Source organism: Caretta caretta, chromosome 7 (genome assembly GCF_965140235.1).
Source record: "Caretta caretta isolate rCarCar2 chromosome 7, rCarCar1.hap1, whole genome shotgun sequence".
Lineage (NCBI taxonomy): Eukaryota > Metazoa > Chordata > Testudines > Cheloniidae > Caretta > Caretta caretta.
Window position 1 is genome coordinate 104,303,006 of NC_134212.1, and position 22,094 is coordinate 104,325,099.

The 22,094-nt window shown below is 39.5% G+C and overlaps 1 protein-coding gene across 5 annotated transcripts in view; it reads right to left on the minus strand.

Annotated features, from left to right (window-relative positions):
• EDRF1 (erythroid differentiation regulatory factor 1) overlaps positions 1 to 22,094 on the minus strand; it is a 48,578-nt gene that overhangs the window by 26,106 nt on the left and 378 nt on the right. For 2 of the 5 annotated variants that reach the window (XM_075131022.1, XM_048856691.2), the window contains exons 2-12: positions 17,561 to 17,769; positions 16,510 to 16,576; positions 11,260 to 11,448; positions 10,659 to 10,783; positions 10,047 to 10,206; positions 7,746 to 7,847; positions 7,319 to 7,440; positions 5,615 to 5,726; positions 3,937 to 4,084; positions 3,742 to 3,850; positions 3,260 to 3,371 (exon numbers count right to left, since the gene is read on the minus strand). In XM_075131022.1, the coding sequence (XP_074987123.1) occupies positions 3,260 to 3,371; positions 3,742 to 3,850; positions 3,937 to 4,084; positions 5,615 to 5,726; positions 7,319 to 7,440; positions 7,746 to 7,847; positions 10,047 to 10,206; positions 10,659 to 10,783; positions 11,260 to 11,448; positions 16,510 to 16,576; positions 17,561 to 17,769 (1,455 nt within the window). The remainder of the gene's footprint in view (positions 1 to 3,259; positions 3,372 to 3,741; positions 3,851 to 3,936; positions 4,085 to 5,614; positions 5,727 to 7,318; positions 7,441 to 7,745; positions 7,848 to 10,046; positions 10,207 to 10,658; positions 10,784 to 11,259; positions 11,449 to 16,509; positions 16,577 to 17,560; positions 17,770 to 22,094) is intronic. The other 3 variants (XM_048856692.2, XM_048856693.2, XM_048856694.2) reach the window with 3 other exon arrangements.

The following is a 22,094-nucleotide window of genomic DNA, read 5'->3' on the forward strand; positions in this document are numbered from 1 at the left end:
CTTATATAACCCTCTGTTTAAAAAAAAAAAAAAGGTTTTCTGATCATAGCCACACTTGAAGATTAGTTTAATACAATTCCACACACAGTATATCCAGATTTTCTCAGGCATGTAAATAAGTCCATGACTATGGTGAGGCAAACCCCTGGATAAATCAATGAACATTTTGGCTAACCTGGCTTTATAAAAGTTCATTTCACATATTGGCATAAGTCAGCTGCAAACTACTGTGGTGGATGGTAGTATAAAACCAGAGAGAGATAGACTACAAGTTATTTTTGAGGTGATGTATGTATGTACTGTTAGTTATCTCGATTTAAAAAAAAACATTTTTTAAAAGCCAGTGAGTGTTCATGCAAAAAGCTTATATCAGCTCCTATGGTTTATTATATTTTGGTCTTTAGTTGTATTTTGTCTGTTCAGCAGTCTAAACACCTCATTTGGAGGAAGACTGTAAAAAAGAGTCATTAACACCACTGCTATGAAGTCTCTTGTGAAAAACAGTCTGAAAGTCTCACCTATTATATCTACTTTTTCTGCTCTTCTCCCACCCCCACCATAAATTTTTTTACTGTTCAAGGAAGGTTTTGTATTTAGTGGACGTCTTTGAAAACTGAAGCCCTCTATGTATCTATGAAACAGGTACTTCAGGAAATAGCAGTAGCTGTTTTGAGGTCACAATGCATGAATAAGAGCAACCAGTGATGAGAACCAGGAGGTGGAGGTGGTCACCACCTAGGTGCAAGGAGGAGCAACAATAAATTTGGAACTAGAAGTCACTAGATTAGTGATTATAGAATCATAGAATATCAGGGTTGGAAGGGACCTCAGGAGGTCATCTAGTCCAACCCCCTGCTCAAAGCAGGGCCAATCCCCAATTAAATCATCCCAGCCAGGGCTTTGTCAAGCCTGACCTTAAAAACTTCTAAAGAAGGAGATTCTACCACCTCCCTAGGTAACGCATTCCAGTGTTTCACCACCCTCCTAGTGAAAAAGTTTTTCCTAATATCCAACCTAAATCTCCCCCACTGCAACTTGAGACCATTACTCCTTGTCCTGTCCTCTTCTACCACTGAGAATAGTCTAGAACCATCCTCTCTGGAACCACCTCTCAGGTAGTTGAAAGCAGCTATCAAATCCCCCCTCATTCTTCTCTTCTGTAGACTAAAAATCCCAGTTCCCTCAGCCTCTCCTCATAAGTCATGTGTTCCAGTCCCCTAATCATTTTTGTTGCCCTTCGCTGGACTCTCTCCAATTTATCCACATCCTTCTTGTAGTGTGGGGCCCAAAACTGGACACAGTACTCCAGATGAGGCCTCACCAACGTCGAATAGAGGGGTACGATCACGTCCCTCGATCTGCTCGCTATGCCCCTACTTATACATCCCAAAATGCCATTGGCCTTCTTGGCAACAAGAGCACACTGTTGACTCATATCCAGCTTCTCGTTCACTGTCACCCCTAGGTCCTTTTCCGCAGAACTGCTGCCTAGCCATTCGGTCCCTAGTCTGTAGCTGTGCATTGGGTTCTTCCGTCCTAAGTGCAGGACCCTGCACTTATCCTTATTGAACCTCATCAGATTTCTTTTGGCCCAATCCTCCAATTTGTCTAGGTCCCTCTGTATCCTATCCCTGCCCTCCAGCGTATCTACCACTCCTCCCAGTTTAGTATCATCTGGGAATTTGCCGAGAGTGCAATCCACACCATCCTCCAGATCATTTATGAAGATATTGAACAAAACTGGCCCCAGGACCGACCCCTGGGGCACTCCACTTGACACCGGCTGCCAACTAGACATGGAGCCATTGATCACTACCCGTTGAGCCCGACAATCTAGCCAACTTTCTACCCACCTTATAGTGCATTCATCCAGCCCATACTACTTTAACTTGCTGACAAGAATACTGTGGGAGACCGTGTCAAAAGCTTTGCTAAAGTCAAGAAACAATACATCCACTGCTTTCCCTTCATCCACAGAACCAGTAATCTCATCATAGAAGGCGATTAGATTAGTCAGGCATGGTAAGGATTACCTTAGATTAGGTAAGGAATGGAAGACAGTTCAGGATCCCTTCCCTTACCGCCCCCCACAACACAATGTTTAATACCAAAATACAGATGTAATGAAGTAGACAGTGAAAGCTAACATTATGGTCTTTACCATGGTGATACACCATTTAAAAAGTGATCCATGAGCTGTAATACTATATTTTAAGATTATTTTTATGTCACTTCACAACTCGATCCAGAGCATCCTACTGATAATTTAATTCAGTATGTTCTAAGCTATACACCGAGTCCAGATGACAACCACCATTTGGTTGTTTCATGATCTGCCTTTCACATATATGGAGTCAGTTTTCAGTTGACAACAGTAACAGTCTGAAGAAAATGTTTTAAATCTAGGTTAGGAAACCACCTGTAATGATAAATAATAATAATAGTGTGTAATAAGCATGTCATAAAAAACAAATTTCCAAGATCACTGCTTTTATAAATTGACACTCAGGTTAAGGAGAAAATCCCTGGAAATATTCATTTTTAGGAGGGGGTTTGCGAGACTTGACATTTTATTGAAAGGGGTTCACAGGTTGTTTAAGTTAGGGAACCACTGCTTTAGACATTTCTACTGCCTTTCGTACTGCTGCTGGATATGTAAGATGCCAAATCAGTAACTTGGGAGGCATCACAGTCTAGTGTATAGAAGTCAAGAGATTTCGGTTCTATTCCTGGCCCTGTCACTGACCTGCCATTCAAGTCTGATTCTCCCTCCTACCTTCTGGCTGTCTTGTCCATTTAGATTGGATGCTCTTCAGTACAGAGTCTGGTTTCTTAATGTGTGTTTGTAAAGCGTTAAGCATGAAAGAGCCTTGATCTTGGTTACAGAACTTCCCCCAAGGAAAAGTTCATGTGAAGTTTTAATTTAATCATAAGGAGGGATTTTAGACCCATACTGGTGATTTGAGCTTCAAAATAAGAAAAGTGAGGTTCTGCCAAAAAAAAAAAAGCACGCTCATGCAGGGACATTTGAATTGTCACTTTTCAGTCCAGGGAACTTTTATAACCAAGATCCACTGCCACTGCATAAGAGGATGAGATTAGCTCATTAACATGTTGCAATCACACTGTAATTAATATAGCATTTGGTTACCTTATTGGTGCTTTTAGTTGAAGGTACATCATCAATATCCGTATTTTCATTATATACAAGCTACACATCTCTCTGTAGTAAAAAAATGTATTAAAATAGAATTCTTACTTGTGGATGTCTGGCTTTGTCCAACAACTTAACACAATTAAGGAGTAATGTTCTGATAGTGCCATAGTGTTTCTTGTTCTGGTTTTTTTTCATCATCATATTGCAGGCAACTCTAAAAAAAAGTTGATCAGAATAGACATAGAAATGTCATTGAAGTGTCTATTACCATTTTTTTCTTATTATTTCCTGCACATCTAAGCATTCTGCAAAGCCCATCTTTTTGAGTAGGCTTCTAGGGAAGCACTCAGGTGACAGAGAAATGTGAGGAATGGAGAGACTGATTCAGTTAATATCATGATTTGGTTGGCTGATTGTTGTACGTATAAGGAGAATGTGGTGATGTTTTGGTTTTATGATTTTTGGATTGCATTTTTAACTGGTGGCCAGAGTACCTAGTGCCCAAGTCAGACATTTAATGTCTTACATTTAAATCTAAGTAAATTAAATATTGCAACAGTTTTGCTTCTGTAAGACACGCTTACTTGTACAAGAGAATTGCCACAGGCATTGTGAAAGGGTTTTGGTATTTATCTTCGGTTTCTTCACAAAGAGTGGTGAGGTCATAGAGCTTTACTATATCGCTTCCACTTGCTGAAAGAGAAGATTTTTCCATTAGCCAATCTGACAATATATAGGTCTCAAACATCATTTATTAACCCAACCAAGGAATTGCTTACCTTTAAATAGCCAGTAAGTATGCCCTTCTTTGGTGCAGTTAGATTTCAGAAAAGATAAGATATTTTGAGCAATATCCTTTATCACTTTGGTAGAAAAATTGGAGTTTTCCAAATTGGGAATATCTTCAGTCTTGATCATTTCATATTTCTGTATAGAATGTATTTTAAACATATTGAAAAATCCTCATAATATATACTAAGGTTGGCTATACAAACAGAGAAGCCTTTCATCATCCATTAAATTGAAAACAGGAGTTCCATTATTAATGTTTATTAATACTGAAAGCCCTCAAAATTGTGAGTTATGAATTTAGTGCTGCATCCAATTATGTTTGTGTAATTTTACCGCTTATACCCCTTTGTTTTAATACAAGGACTTATCAGGGCCAAACTTAAAGCGAAATTCTGTGGACTGGCATTTAACACATACAGTAATCTCAATAAAATGATGCAGAATGAATGTGGTTATGCTGAACAGATTGGCTTAGACTATATGGTTTACAGTTAATTAACAACTCTGTTGTCTCAGTATATATTAATAATTTAAATAAAGTATGGATCTGCCCTCCAGTCAGTACAGACTTTTACTACACACTAGTTTATAACCACATTTCTGTATTTTCTTTACAAATTTCAAGACTGCTATATAATTTAAGATTTTTCAAATCTGCAAAATTAAGTTTACAGTGAGTTTAGAATTGTACACTTCTTAAAATTTGGAGGGAGTTACAAGATACACCTATAAATATCAACAAATGATAGTTCAAAATGGAAATGCTGACACTGGGCCCTTTCATGTTTACAGAGCACTTCACACAACAGGCTTCCACCTAGCTTGCTTCTAGGTGCTACCACAATATATATCCTAAATACAAAGATTATGTTAAAAGAACATTGTTTAGATTACAAAAATCAAGCACTCAAAAGTAAAAAAAAAAAAAAAAAAAATATCCAAGAGTTACAGTTGCCCAGGCATCCTTAATTCTACCTCCTTGTGCATCCAGTTGTACACTAAACGAGGCAGGAGTCCGGTGGAAACAAACTACATATGCAATCATGTAATTAAAGACACTATCACAATACACAAGGAGAGAGAATATTAAGGTTTCACCTGAAAGTTAGGACATTCCAGATTTACAAGTGCTTGACTTTTCAACATTGATAACATTCTTTTAATGTCTGATTTGTAATTTCCTAGGTTTCTGTATTTGTAAGGAAACAAAGCGAACTAAATGTCCCCTTCATGCATCTTCAGCAGGGCTTGAATTCTGAATACCTTCAGCACTAAACCACACAGTCCTGTATTTCAAATGGTAGAAGTATGTACATTAGATAGCAGCAGGACGTGGCTGTTAACCCATTTTCGGGTGGCGGGGGGGGGGGGGGGGGGAGAGGGGGCTCTTTTTAAATTGTTCATCAGTTCAGCCACATCTGAACAGAATTTCATGGAACTAACAAGAGTGACATCTCTAGCCCCAGGACTTTGTTTGCTGTCAGCCTTTAAAATAAGGCAGGGACAAACAATGGAAGTATTAAGAGTTTCTCAAAAAAAAGGTTTATAAGAACTTTTCTAGTGCAATGTTGCTACCAGTTCCCACATAACCATTCATAATGGTGAAGTTGGTAATTAATCAAAGAATTGGTAAAGTGGACATAAATGTAAGACGTCAGGACTTACCTGAACAATTCCATTAACATGAAAACACATCACAAGCTCTGGGACGTTACATATTAAGTTGTCCAACCAATAGTCAATTCCTGTTAACACGTTTATTGGCTTGTTGTTATCCCTACAACAAAAATATTTTTGGTATTGCTTGGAGCAAATAAAGATATTTAAGTCATCAGGGTACATCTAGTAGAGGTTTTGTTTTTTTTAAATTGCCACTTACAATAAATGTCTGTTGAGACTTTAGCTATGTGTGTGTCAGTACGAGAAGAACAGAGCAACCTTAAAATTGAGGTAAAAAAAGCTTTAATTTGTGACTAAGGTTATATTTTAAACTAGCACATGTGGGGAGCTATACTAACCACTATGATGATATCAGGTTTCAGAGTAACAGCCGTGTTAGTCTGTATTCGCAAAAAGAAAAGGAGTACTTGTGGCACCTTAGAGACTAACCAATTTATTTGGGCATAAGCTTTCGTGAGCGACAGCTCACTTCATCGGATGCATACTGTGGAAACTGCAGAAGACATTATATACACAGAGACCATGAAACAATACCTCCTTTCATGGTCTCTTGTTTGAAACAATACCTTGTTTCATGGTCTCTGTGTATATAATGTCTTCTGCAGTTTCCACAGTATGCATCCGATGAAGTGAGCTGTCGCTCACGAAAGCTTATGCCCAAATAAATTGGTTAGTCTCTAAGGTGCCACAAGTACTCCTTTTCTTTTTATGATATTAGCATCTGTTACTGCTAATGGAATGCATGCTATTACTGCCCTCACCACTTTAAAATTACAGCCCACATTATTACTGAGATCACCCATAGTTTTCTAAACACTTTTTAGGGGAAAAATTAAGGGATTAATAGAATTAGCTGGAACCAAGCATATTGCAAACTTTCTTACACAGTTCTTCCAAAGGCACCTCAGTTCTGGGCTGCATTTATAGTGCCCAGCTACGTGAACCTTGAGTGTCTTTTGAGCAAAGATGGCCCAGTATGCCAAGCTGACTTCAACTTTTTAAGTTTGCCTCCATCTTTCCCACCCTATGAAAGGCATACTGGTCTTTCCTCCCACCCTTGCTGTGGGAGACCAGGCTCCTTCACCTCTGCATGGGCAAGAAGAACCCACAGCAAGAACAAAAGAGTCAGAGAACAGAGTAACCACAACATCAAGTACACATTTTCAGTTATATATGGACAGTAATCCGTAACTGTATTTTACATGGCATCCAATACTAGCATTTGAGCATCTCACGAATATTAATGTATTTATCCTTACAACATCTGTGCAAAGCAGAGACGTGATACTCCCATTCTACAAATTGGGGATTAGAACAGAGATTAAGGGCCCTAATTTTCAGAAGTGTTGAACACCTACAACTCCAAAGGCAATGGGTTGCAGATAGTTGGCACCTCCAACCATCAGGCCCTAAGTGTTTTGCCAACAGTTACACCAGAAGTCTGAGGAAGAGCCAGAAAGAGAACCAAGACATCCTGAGTCCAAATCCAGTGCCTTAATCACAAAAAACACCCTTCTACTACTTCATGAAATCATTACCACTTCAATACTAGAGTATAAAATTAATCTTTAAATGCAGATTAAGAATTAAATTATCCTACAAACTTATATATACACAAAACTGAATATGAAACTGAAGCAACAAAAGAGCCAGGTTTGGGATACACATCACATTAGTTTAAGAATTCACCTGAGACGCAAGCTCACAGCGGGGTATCTTCCACCTCCAAATATAGGCATATTTGATCCTACTAACATGTGAATGTCTTCAAAGGTCCACAAGATGTTCCGAACAAAGTCATTTTTAAGTCCCTTTGTTTAAAAAAAGAAAGTGTCTAAATAATCCACTCTGTTAATTTTTTCTCCATCACAATCTGCAGAATTACTATGAGAAAGCAAGATGCAAAAAAGGCAAATAAAGGACAGCACATAAAGACTATGCTATGCGTTCACAGTAACTTAAAAGACCAAGATCACTGATGTCACAAGAGCTATTGCTACAGAAGGATTTAATTTTTCTCCCCTCGCCACCAACCCGAATCCAATTTAGACCAAATTTAAAACGATTTGTTAAACTGGGGATTGTTGTTTCCGCTCAGATTCCACAAAAAGCATACCTGACTGTTTTCCCCGTCATTGAACAAAGTACTCAGGTTTTGTTCTTTGGGGGCTGAGGCCACATGCCCCACTACATATGAGGGTTCAAGAGGCACACTTCCCTGTGAAAAGCACAAGGACATAAGGAGTGATTCTATTGCTGATGTAAAGTCAGGCCATTTTCAAAAGTGTATATATATCCTGAACAGCAGAAGCATAAAAAGTGAAAACCTTAATTCCATCCTTATTTTGTTTAATGTATACAACTTTCTTCAGCCAGTGGCTTACCTCAATTCTTTCTTACTGTAGCTACTGCATTGGAATTCTAGTATGATTTGTTCAAAGTCAGTCTTCATTTACATATAAAAAATAGTTTAATTTCTCAAACTTTGCAAAATTAAATACAATAGGAAAGTGAAGAGAATTAAAAAAATAATAATTTGGTATCCAAGAAAAGTAACACATTCACAATCCTGGAGATTTAAATTTTCTATCCTGAAGTTTTATTTATCCACAGTAAAAGCATAGAATGTGCCGCAGCAGTGCAAGGTTTTCCGCACCACCTTGCAACACACCTGAACCACAACTTGGAAACAGTGCCTCCGTGGAGGAGAGAGAGCAGCAGTTTTCTCTTTCTTTCTCCATGCCTAATCAGGCATCGAGGTGGCTTTCTGCTGTGAAAGGATGGCATTTATGGTTCCACCTCAAAGCACATAGAATTGTTACAACTTTACCAATGCAATCTAGATTCTATGTGGTGATCTAGAGCAGAGAATCTTCATAATCCTTTATCAATCTGAGTCATCTAGTGTCCCTATTAATGGTAGAGTCTTCAGAAAGGTGGGTGATCATTACCATCTAAATGTAAATAGAATGCTGGAGTTTTTTAAATGTATTAAACTTACATTAATTAGGAGGCTACTCTACATGCACAAGAAATACTACTTTTCATAATGTATTTAAACATCCATTGCACAGACTGAACTCTTAAAATGTTGTACAAAGTCCCTTTAACTTCAGAAAACCTTAATATTCACCTCTACTGTCTGATAAGATAAAGAAAGAAAAACCTGGCTCCTATGCATATTTTCAGCCACAAGTCAATCTCTTTTGGCCCCTTTGTAAGCATTTATACTGAGGTCTGGAGCAATACTAACCAATCAAAATGCACACGCAATTGCTTGTATTATATTGTATGAGTTCAGTGGTACCTATTCTACTCAGGGTAGCAGATACCATATGATCTCTGCTTACTTTGATATATAATCACAAAATAGATATTTGCTTAACTTTCTCTCCTTCATTAGTGTAAAATCTATTACACTTAATAAATTCATGACCATAATGAAGAAAATTCCAGGTATGTTCAAAAAATACATTCTGAATGACTGATTTAAAAACTAACTACCTGTCTACAGACACTCTTTTGGTGAGCATCTTAAACATAAATACAGTTTGACCAAGATTTTGCTTCAGTAAGTCTGGATGTTTGCTTCAACATCAATAAATATTGGAATAATATTAACATGCACTGTGGAAAGAAAGTATTCTGAAATTCTTCCAGATTTCAGGTTCATCCATTTCAGCCCATGTCAATGCTACAAAAGATGATGATCACCACGCCTTAGCACATCCTCACAGTACCAGAAAAAAGGCTAAAATAGAAGCTCAGTGGAATCAACACAGGAAACAGAATAAGGAAAGAGTCATCTTTTTTCATTACGACTGTTGAAGAAACAAATTGTCAAAATACAGTTCCTTTAAGATTGCGATTGACAAACCAACAAAGAGCAAAAATGTGCAAATACGATTTTTCACACTAACTCAGTACTGCAACACAATGTATGAAAAAATCACTTTTCTCAGACCCTCCCATACTTTCGTGTTCTAGGAGCAGGCAGGACATTCAAGTTACATTTATATGGCTATATTTTTATTCCAGTTTTTTTATGACCAAGTATACTAAAATGGAGCCACAAATGGAAGGCAATGGCTCATTCTGGAATGAAACCCAACATTAGAATTATATATAGAAAACACATTAATCCTATTTAAGGAAAATCAATTATAAGCAAAATTAGTTTCTGATGTCTATCTGTATACAGCTCATAAAGCATTAGGTACCATATATTACTGCTCAAGGAAAGCCAAAAATGGTGCTTTTAGAGTCTAGTTGAGCAAGGCTTCTTCTATACGTTAGATTCTGCTTCTTTAGATAAAAGGAGGACTCTTGACTACTACATTTTTATAGCTTATATCAGACTCCAAATACCTCTCTCCTATAAAAATTAAAGGTCTGTTAAGATTTAATCCATACTAACCTGGTTAGAAGAACCTGGATCTTCAGATACTGACGAAGGCATTTCAAAAGGGGCTGGCCAGGAAGCCCTTCCTACTTCATCACTCTCATCAGGAAGTGGATCTTCATGATGCTGTTCTGCAGTGGAAGACACTGGCTGAGCCGCTCCATCACCATTAATGCTGACAGAAAGACACATTCAAAGAGACTGAATTTGAGATTGTTATAATATTTAATGCCTAACCGATATTTACTGCATTTTATTTTCACAAGAGACACAAATGCAGATTTAGTTAAAAACTACTCAGCAACACCCATCTTGTAAATTCATCAGTTAGAGCAGAAAGACAGGTGTCCAGGATCATGTTAAAAATCCTTGAAAATTACGTGTTTTTCCGAGAGAGCAGTACTGCAACGTGTTTTCAACTAAATCATGCTCCAATACTAAAATATTTTAAATAAAGAACTTACTTGTATGAGCGTTATGTTCTTAAAACTACATCCTCTGGATTTTGTTTTAGGATAAAGAGACAGTTTCATATCTTTAACTTTTATTTCAATATAACGAACCAGAGAAAAGTAAATTGGGGTAGAACTCACAAGTTATGCAAATAAAAATATATAATCAAACTACCTGTAATACAAAAACTTGGAAAGTATAGCCTTCTGGTACCAGTGTTCTTTACTCTTCTTCTTTCTTTGCCACTTCTGATCTATTAGTCTTTGATAGAACTCTTTAAGCCACGTCCAGTCCCCCGTCTAAGCAGCATAAATAAGCATGAAATTAATGTGAAAACTTAGATTCTTTTGTTCATGTGTTAAGCATTTAGCAGATACAATATACCCATCCCACATGAAATGGCACAAAATAAAATAAAATCTGTTAAAAGATAAGTTTTTACAACAGTGCCTTGACATCTGAACTCTGAAATCAGTTATACTTAACATATTTCAGTGAAATCGACTCTTCAAAAAAACAGATTATAGTTTCATGCAGTGTTAAAAGACTGAGTAATAGATTTGTAAAACCGTCCAGCAATATCAAAGACATTAAATGAAAAGGTGAGAAGGGGTATTTTAAGCATACAATGCCCTCAGTTAAAAAGATGCCTGATCTATTATTGCAACCTGTAGTTCTATAGGAACTAGAGAGAATCCACGATAACTAAGTGCTTTGTGAACCCCTTTTTCGCCTTTGTATACAATTCTCAACAATTTTGCTACATTTGCTATACCTTTGTGCTGATAACACTGCACTTGAAATACATATGCCAGGTGGCCAAAGACAAATGGTTAACCTGAGATGATCTCATGAAGAGCTCCTGAATATCTAGCTCATCCAGTAAAAGGGTTCGTCCAATACGGTGTACTGCCATGCTCACATGTGACTTGCTGTAAGGTATCTTCAGAAGTTTTTTAATGTTCTTGCAAAAAGACAAAACAGAAAAGTTATATTCCCCACAATTACACTGAATTATAAAGAGAAGATTTACTAATTAGAATGTTCAGAAATGAAAATCATGAGTAAAAAAAAAAATAGTACATTTTTTTTTAAAAGGACTAGTCACTTTTTTTTTTAAATATCTTCATTCAGCCATCTAATACTCCTGAACCAAGTATGCCTCAACTAGGTTTTCAAAAAGCCTCGTTTCTCATCTGACAAACACAAAAGGCACCATTTATGACAGCAAAAAGACCATCTTGTATCTCCACCTGTTTTCCACGTTCTGTGTTTCGCCCTCTGGCTTTCCTCCCCTTCCTCTTGCTCCTCTGGCCAAGCCTTGCTGCTTTTGATTTTAGCTGTAGTTCTAATAGTCCCCTCTGAGGGAGTACACCATGCTGCCCCAATGGGTTATCAATAAGGCTACGTTTTAGTCCTGGGTATTTTTAGTCAAAGACATGGACAGGACACAGGCAGTAAACAATTATTCACGACCCGTGACCTGTCCATGACTTGTACTATACACTCAACTAAATCTTAGGGAGTGGGGGCAGCCCAGGGTGCCGTGGGTGCTTGGGGGCCTCAGGCAGAGGCATGGCCAGGCAGCTCTGTGCACTGCCTCCACCCAGAGTGCTCCGCAGCTCCCATTGGCCAGAAACCACGGCCAATAGGAGCTGTGGGGGCGATGCCTGCAGGCGGGAAGCAGCACGCAGAGCCACTGGCCATGCCTTCACCTAGGAGCTGAGGGATGTCACCGCTTCTGAGGAGCCTCCCGGATATAAGCGCCACCCAGAGCCCTCACCCCCTCCCATACCCAAACTCCTGCTGCTGTCGGGTGCAGCTGGCCCAGGGGCTACTTGAGTTGCTCAGGGAGCCCCCAGGCCAGCCATACCAGCTGCTGAAGAAGTCACAGCATCTGTGACTTCCATGACAAACTTGCAGCCTTAGTTATTAAGCACAAGAGATCAGGATTGCTTGTCTATGAAGTTAAATCAAATGTATGTGCTCATCATTAGTCTAAGCAGAGCCCAATCCTATAGAAGTATATCTGGGAAAAAAAAACAAAACCCAAGCCTTTGATATCAGTTGTCAGCACTCAAGAGATTACCACTCAGTATGCTACTACTTAAACTGCAGAGATTCTACTTATTATGTGTATTACCACAGGGCCTAAGGGTCCTAGTCTTGGTCCCATTGTGCTAAGTGCTGTACAAACAAAACAAAAAAAGACAGTACCTGCACTAAGAAGCTTACAATCTAGGTATAGGACAAGAGACAACCGATGGATACAAACCAATAGACAGAGGAGTAAAAGGAAGAAATGAGACAAAATTGGTAGCATGATGAGCAGTGGTCTCAGCAATCTAGCCATCAAGCGTTTAGTAGGCTTCACAGAAATGGAAAGTTTAAAGTAGGGTTTTGAAGGATGTTGATGTATTAGTTTTCTAGATGTTTACAAGTAGCTATCTCCCAGGCACCTCCTCCATGGTTGGGAGAAAGATGCTTGTTTGAAACTTTAGCAAATGAGAGATGATGGCACCATGGGGCCCATCAGAGGCTGGAGTTAACATCTCAGGAGTGAATGAGAGATAAGCAGGGGGGGGATAGGCCATGAAAGGCCCTGAAAGCGAAGAGAAGCATTTGATTTGATAGAGAAACAGGAGCCAGTGAAGGGATGACATGGTCAAAGCATGGTGGATAGGAAAATTATCTTTGCAGCAGCACTCTGAATGGATATGAGCAAGACCAGAGAGAAGGATGATGAATTAACTGACATCATGAGAACCGAGACCAGAATTTAATTGTAGATGGATAGGAGAGTCTGTACATTGCATATTTTTTCATTCTGACATCTCTAAGATTTAGACATAGCCTAGATGTGAGGGAGGGAGGCCCGAGTAGAAGCGGACACCCAGTTCAAGAGCCTAAATGATAGGCAGAATGGAGATGATGTCCACGGTGATTGAAAAATGAGATAGTTGGAAAGGGGGAGATTAAGAACTCTGTTTTAGCTGCTTTGAACTTGAGCCCACAGCTAGACATCCATAAGGAGATGTCAGAGAGACACCAAGATTTTAGATTGGACAGAAGGAGACAGGTCTGGAGTACGGAGGTAGATCTCAGAATTGTCAACATAGAGATGGCAGTTGAATTTGTTTGCAGATGAGATTACCCAGAGATAAGGTGTAGAAAGAGAAGAGAAGGGGACCAAGGATGGATCCCTGTGGAACCCCCATAGAAAGTTGTTGGGGGGAGAGGACATGCTAAAGGAGTAATGCGAGAAGTAGGAATAGAACCATGAGAGGACAGAATCACAAAAGACAAGATTTCAAGAAGAGGAGCATGGTTGACAATGCTGAAGGTGGCTGACAGGTCAAGGAGCTTGAGGATGCAGTACTGCTTCTGAGCTTTGGCTAAGAAAAAGGCCAACAGTGACTTGAGACACACAAGGTGGTCCAATAAAAGGTATTCCCTCATCCACCTTGTCTCTCTAATATTCTGAGACCAACACAGCTACAATTACAATGCACACAACAATTAATGACTTTGGCAAGGACAGTTTCAGTGAGTGGTCACACAATGAAATTAATAGGCAACAGGTTTAAGACCAACAAAATGAAGTAATTCTTCACACAATGCACAGGCAACCTGTGGAACTCCTTGCCAGCGGTTGTTGTGAAGGCCAAAACTATAACTGGATTCAAAAATGAATTAGATAAGTTCATGAAAGATAGGTCCATCAATGGCTATTAGCCAAGATTATTAGGGATGCAACCCTATGCTCTGGGTGTCCCTAAATCTCTGACTGCCAGAAGCTGGGAGCGGATAACAGGGGATGGATCACTTGATATTGCCCTATTCTATTAATTCCCTTTGAAAGATCTGGCATTGGCCACTGTCGGAAGACAGGATACTAGGCTAGATTGACCATTGGTGTGACCCAGTATGGTCATTCTTATGTTTTGTTGAGTGCAAGAGGGGGAAACCAGATTGGAGAGGATCTAGGCTGGAACTGGAAGAGAGGAACGCCAGACTGCAATTGTAAACAATGTATTCAATGAGCTTTGAGATGAAAGGAAGAGGGTGGTAGTTGGAGATGCAAATAGGATCAAAGGGAGGGGGTGTTTTTTTTCTGTTTTGTTTGGTTTTGAAGATGGAAGAGACTAAAGCATGCTTGTATTGTGAGGGGAAAGAGCCAGAGGAGAGTGTGAGGTTCAGGCAAAGAGTAAGGGAGGAGATGAGAGTAGGCACAAGGGAGATCAGCAGATGGAATAGGGCCACTGGAATGTTAGAGGAGCAGCGCAGACAAGAATCTTCTGTGTCTGTGATCGGGAAGGAAGAGAAGAGAGTTATTGAAAAGGAATGGAAGGCAAGCTGAGTAGGAGAAAGATCATTTATTTTGTCAATTTTCTTTTTGACTAAATTTACAAGATCCTGTATGGAGAGAAGTGGAGACAAGATGGCAAAAAGGTGGCTGAGACTACAGACATGGGATTCTCTTCTCATTCGCTCCCCAGATTTCCTAGTGGGAATCTTATACAAAAATAAAAATATTCCTAAACAGCACTTGCAAAGGACTTGTGGGTTTCCCAATTTGTCTAAGTTTCATCCATTAGCAAATTATTGCAAATGGATTAAATATTATAGAGCTATTTCAATTAGCATGTGCTAACTTAGAGCTCACATAAGTCCCTTTTAGTTGATGTTAACTGAAAAGAAAACCTCCAACGCTTTTAAAACAAGAGAGGGATTTTTAAGTGAAAAAAGTTTGTACAAATATGGTGACAGCAAGTTGATAGAGTTCTTGTTACTCAGGATCATGAAAATGAAAGTAGAGGAAAGAAGTTGAAAACATAAGGTAGATGTTGAATATGCTACAGTAAACCAAATTCTCATAATGAAAACATTAAAGAGAAATTGTGGATTCATGTTTAAATGTTATTGCATAATGCCACCACAGAAAATACAAGGTTATAGAATATTAATTATGAAAAGAAATGTTTTAAATGCTTGAATTTAATACAAGAGATTTTCAAAGCAAAAAAGAAACCCAACCCCCCCTCAAGAAGTTATACCAAAATATTGTATTTCTGCAAGCCCTACAAATATCTTTATTTGGAGATAATGGTCATCTTATGCCAATACTTTTGAGAGTATATATGACAGCTATCTTATCTGTTAAGCAAACAGTAAATGTTTGAGTATTTACCAGAATGTTTAATTATCAAGGTAAAACAGGAGGCTCTATTTTTAAAGCAGGAAAGGTTGGTCCCATAACAATGTTATTCCACTGATAGTGTTTTGGGTATAAAACGCCTCACTTAGATGCAATTATTTTGTTGGAGGGTCGTTGGCAATAGCAGATAAACGGTTGTCCCCATACCATTACTGACCTACTGAGTTCCAAATAAGAGTATTAGGGAACAGACCTCTTGTAGGAGCTTTGAGACAGCAAGTCAGGGAACAGCTTAGTAATGGGTCTTCCTCACAACTATAACCTAGATACTAATATTTGACTAGGCGTGGGTATAAGCTACTAGAATGCTCTTCCCCTATTGCTAATGTGAGTTAGATATAGTAAAATTTACTGTAATGCATTCAAATAGGCTACTGAAGTGGTCCTCATCATGCTCTCATTCAGGTCAATAGCAAAATTCCGACTGACTTTATGGAGACAATATCATGAATGCTTGATTTTAGCAGCTCACCATTTCAATTTTTTCCCCAAATGTAAAATTATTTGGGGTGCCCCAATTTTCTTTTTCCATCCTCTTTGTTTCTCACTTTTCCTCAGTGCTCTTCTGTCTATCTGTATCTTTGGGTATGTCTACACTGCAAATAAAAACTCGACGCTATTTGTACTTTATTCATTCAGTTGTCACAACTTCCTTTGAACTATAAGCAAATAGCCAAAGTGAAATGAAGTTTTCTTAAATAATTTAATAAAAGATTAGTAAAACAAAATCACGGTAGCATAAGCCATTTTCTTAATCAAGATACCATCACAAAACTGAAGAATTATTGAACTATAAACGGCACATACCTCAGAATCGGACACAACATCCACATCATTTCCAACTGAGTCAATGAAGTCATATGCCATGCCAAAGCTATTTTAAAAAAATATTAGAAGTTTAAACCATTGCATTTTGACATTTAAAACATAACTGCTTGTTCCTCAAAGAACTTAGTGCCTCTTTAAGAAAACCCATTCTTTCATTAAAAAAAAAAAAAAAAAAAAGAGTTTGTGCATTTCCATCTGTGAACAATTCCAGAATAAAAAAAAGGCAGAGAAAGTAAAAACAGGAATTCACTAACCTACCTAATTAAAACACATGTATTAATTCTGCCCACTGTTTAATGTTTTTTTTAAAATTCCCTGCTGTGCACAGGGTCCACAAGAGTAATGTGCCACTTAAGCCCTAATTTGGCAATTTAAGAGGTGTAAGCCCTGTGCATAGTGATTTTCATCCCAGATGCCAATCTGCTTTGAGTGATTTGCACACATTCAGCAGATCATCCCAGACTTGACACTGGCTGTGATACCAGAGACGCCTTTTTTCATTGCTGAACTTTCCTTGTCCAATTTCCAAAATATCAAACCACCACGTTTTACTAATTATTTTCCTTAGGTATTTGCCACCTATTTTTATTTTTAAAACATACATTTATTGTAGGCACTGCAAGAAAATTTCCATAAACGTGTCCATTCTTATTCCTGAATTTCCAAGCCCGCAGCCAATTCCAGACTAACAGTAAGTAGGCTACAGATTTGTTTCAGAATACTATTCCATTTCCTTATATGATCAAAGAGCAGAATTCCTATTACTACCTCAGTCAATCTAGCCTGACCAACTGATGCCATCCAATTGCAGGTAGTCAACATGAAGTGAGTTTGATTGTCTCAGTCCATTTGCCAGCATACACATCGCAAAAGCTACCATCATAACTGGAATTCTTAATCACCTTCTAAGCAAGACGGGATTAAAGCATACTGGGTGAGGGAAGGCAAGGGAGAGTGCAAAGACAGAGAAAGAAGGAGAAACAGAAGGGATAACAGAGAATAGGACAATCTGTAGTGATGTCAGTGTTACCTTGAAAATAGTTTGCTTTTCTTGCTGTTGCCAAGAATGGTTGTTCCTGCTGGCCCCAGTTTGGCGCTTTCACGTAACCAATTGGCAGGTGGAAGTTTCAAATCAGTCTTCTCTTGAAGACGGGCAAATGCTGCTTGTGGTGGGGCAGATGAATATTTCACCACAGCACTGCTTTTTACTTCGTTGCCGCCAAGAAATAACACTGATCCCTAGTTTGCAGAACAGAAATTAGAGTCCTTCATTCATAAATTAGTTTCTTAAAAAGTTATTAGACTTTACTTGATGTCAATTCAATTCCATTAACTGACGATACTAGGAATACAACTTAATTAAGGCCTAATCCTGTAAAGATTAACACGTTTAACTTCCCACATTGTGATGAGTTCCACTGACTTCAGTAGTATTCTTAAACTTATGCTTAACTTTATGTACTGTGAGAAACGCTACTTAAGTCAGTAGAACTTACCACAGGGCATAAAATGAAGCACATGCTTTATAAATCTTTGTATGATTTAGATTAAGAAAACATACTGCAGAACACTGGTCTCATTACAGATTAAGTATAATGCTTTTCACTATTATGTGCTGACAGAAATAAGGGTTCATAATTACATTTTTAACTAGCATACCTCAGTCCTGGTGTAAATATACAATTACTAACACAATTGAAGACAGGGTATTACACGTCAGACAACCTTAACTACATGTGCTGCTATGTGCTCTGCTTAAACTAGCGCCTTTCATTTTAAGCCTCCCAAAGTGTTTTATATCTATATTCAGAATATGTATCATTCCCATAAGATTAGTAATAACCAACCTGTATCAGCATATCACAGAACATCTGAACATCAGAAGAACAAACAGCAACATAAATGCATTTTAAGTATTACCACGTAGAAAACTGAAACAAGCCCTCATTCTGGTGTTCAGCTGTTTTGCAATGTGCCAGTTGCTCATTTTCTACCCCAGAGGTTACTGCTTTGTAGCAGTAATGTGCACGCTGTGTGTAGGAAAGGTCCTGATTCTGCAAATGAATCTGAGTGAACAGATCCGTAAGCCCAGGCAGACCCCCAAAGACCTGAAGTGGGGCCTGTCCAGGGTCTCTTTACTAGAACTTCTGGTTTCCCAACGCTGCATACAATAGGTGTAAAGTCTGAATATGCAACAGTCATGCATAGCAAAAGTAACCAGTACTCTCTTATATGACAACAAACATGCAAATTCTTTTAGACGAATGCCTTAGGGCAGCTTCATCTGGTCTACACTAGGATTTCTGACACTCTGGGCATAGCTACACTGGAAACTTCAAAGCGCTGTTGCGGGAATGCTCCCACAGCAGCGCTTTGAAGAAGTGAGAGTGTGGTCGCGCGTGAGCGCTGGGAGACAGCTCTCCCAGCACTCCTGGTAATCCACCCCCACGAGGGAATTAGCTCCCAGCACTTGGAGCCTGCCTTCACTAGCACTTTAAAGCGCTCAGACTTGCTGCACTCAGGGGGGTGATTTTTCACACCCTTAAGCCAGCAAGTTACAGCGCTATAAAATGTAAGTGTAGACAAGCCCTTAGTGTAACTACACCATGCAAATCCCTACTCTAGACAATTTATACTGGTACAGTTTACTTTAATTTGAAACTGAAGCGAACTTCCCCAGATCAGATCTACACTAGGGATCTGCACCAATGAAGCTATACTAGAAGCTGACATCCTAATTTAACAAGGCTATTTTTGTCTGTCTTGTACAGAACCAAATACTCTGTCAGTGCACAGCAAATAAATAATAAAAACTGATTACCCTGTAGAACCAATCATTTGTAATATTCCTTTTTATTAGAAAGGTTAGCAACCCCGAGTTTAGTGAGACCAGAGGGACTCCTATATTTCATTTCTAATGACTATTTTCAGAAGGCTAGGCTTTGCAACCCAATGGGGCACACAAGCATAGATACCAACAGTTACACTATGGCTAAACACAACAAAGATTCAATAGCCATGCCCCAAACCCTAGTTTTGGCTACTGCATTAAAATTCCAAAGAAATATTAAGGAGAGTAGGATTTGGGGAGCGGGGGGGGAGGAAGAGGGAAAGGCAGAGTGAGGAGAAGGAAGACGGGCAAGAAGGGGAAATGGTTTGAGGGGGTGGGGGGGAGGGAGAGAATTTAAGGCTATGCTGATTTCTTCATTGAAAAACATCCAAATGGTGGCTTTGGAGAGCTCCTCTTCTTTCCCCTGCAGCTCAGGCACCACACCACTACACAGAGTAATTTGGCATACTAGGAAGTTTGCACTGTGGTAGTGTTGGATCGTATTAAAGAAGTTCTGTATTAAAATCACAAATGAGTTTGATTCCCCAGAGTTTAAATTCCAGGGTATTACTAATTAAGAGGTCTCTTGGTTTTTGGTACTGTTTCTCTCCCTCTATGTGTGAAACTTGCAAGCTGCTAATTGTGTTAGTACATTCTAAGACAGAGTCTGTTCTCAAAGCAATTCACAGAGAGACTCAAAGCAATACTCTAACAACAGAAACAGCACCCAGAGACTCCCCACCCTTTTGTTGTATTAACAATTGTGATTAAAATAGAGATAGAGGATGTATGTGGATGGATGCTTGGTGTGGATAATAACTGAATGATCAGGGAGGTGCCAGCCTAAGAATCCAGTGTCCATCGGCTGAAGAAGGCGTCAAGTGGAAATAACCAGAGGACCCCCCGGAGGGCAGACTGGAATCCATCCAACAGCCTCAAGAATGGGAGAAACAAAGAACAAGATAACATCTTGGAGCCGTCAGGAATGTGCTATCTGCTGATTGATTCAGCAACAGCATGATGAAGCAATTCCCATAGACTGGCATAGGAAGAAATTCCGATAAAAATAGACTCTAAAAAGTGAGAACTTTGGGGTCTGATTCTGCAAACCAACTTCCAGGAGCATCAGATGAGCATCTGACAAGGCCCTGCTCCCTCCTCATGTCCAGGCCACCTGGCCAGTGGCTTGGCATGAGCAACTCTAAGGCTGGTAACTATGATAACAACCTTGCAGAACCTGTGTGTGTGTGTGTGTGTGTTTGTATGAATGAATGTGTGAATAAATATGAGATTGAATGGAATGTTATAACTATAACTAACTGCTTACTATGACTCTTTCTGTATTCACAATAAATGTGGTATTTTGCCTTTTTCCCTTTAATAAGATCCTGCTGGTTTTTATTTTATTGGTATAACAGTAGCAGTTCATTATTATCCTCACAGGGTATGTCAGTTTACTACATGTTTGCACTGTTGTTTTAGCTGTGTTGGTCCAAGGACACAAGGAGGTGAGGTAATATCTTTTATTGGCTCAATCTCTGTTGGTGAAAGAGACAAGCTTTCAAGCTATACAGAGCTCTTTTACGGGTCTGGAAAAGGCACTCAGAGTATCACAGCTAAATACAAGGTGGAACAGATGTCAAACTGCAGTGTAGGCAGCAATGCACCCCACCTACTAAACTGACGAAACTGTACCTAATGGGTGTTCTCTAGAAGCCATTCTTACTGTGATAGAAGAGAAAGTGAAGCTAGATGTGTGGTATTATAAGTTTCGTTGAAAGAGGATGGCTAATGAACCCTAATTGCATAGAGGACGCTTATTAATAACTGCCAATATTTAAAAGGTCACCTTTACATGTTTACCCTGAAACCAGGTCACCTCTATGAAGCAGAATCCAATGAAAGAAATTGAACTCAGTAGTGATCATCGCAAGGTGCAACGTTGACAAGATAAATAGATGTCTATTTTATCTAAATTTAGCACATTTTATGGAAGTACTTTACAAGCTCTCCCTCATCCTAGAGAAATATATTCCCAGCAGCTCCTCTGGAGTAGGCCCATATTTGTTTCCCCTCTTCAAGACAGGAGAGAGCTGGCTTATTCACACTCCTGCGGGCCATAAATTATATCAACATAAGTGGTAGTGTGTATGAGCCCTAAGTGCAAAGTAGGGAAGAGGAGCATAGTCTGAGCACACTCAAATTCATTCTAGACACTGACCCTCTGACTTTGGGAAACAGACTTAACCACTCTTGTTTTCCTGTCTTGAAGAGGGGAAGGGCCTGTGGCAGAGCCAAGGGTTGAGCAGTGAGCACCCCCCAACACAGTGGAAAGTTGGCACCTGTAGCTCCAGCCACGAGTTGGTGCCTATACAAGGAGCTGCATATTAACTTCTGAAGAGCCCCATGTGGCTCGGGAGCCGCAGGTTGGCCACCCCTGGCGTACACTATCCCGAAGCGGCAGCCCACTCTACCTGTCCAAAGAAACCAGCGGGGCGGGTCAGCCACCTCAGGGCGCTCTCTTTCTAACTATAAGTCTGGGCGATGAAGGCTGACGCCGAGGCAACGGGAAACTGCCACCCTGTCAGCGTGCCGGAGTGACACCTGGTAATCCCACCGGTGCGGAGCGGGTGCCCAGGCCCCCTGGCTTGCTGACACCCCCTGCCCCGCACCTCCGGGGGAAACCGTGGACGATACCCCGGCTACGGACACCGGTGCGAGTCCGCAGGGCAGA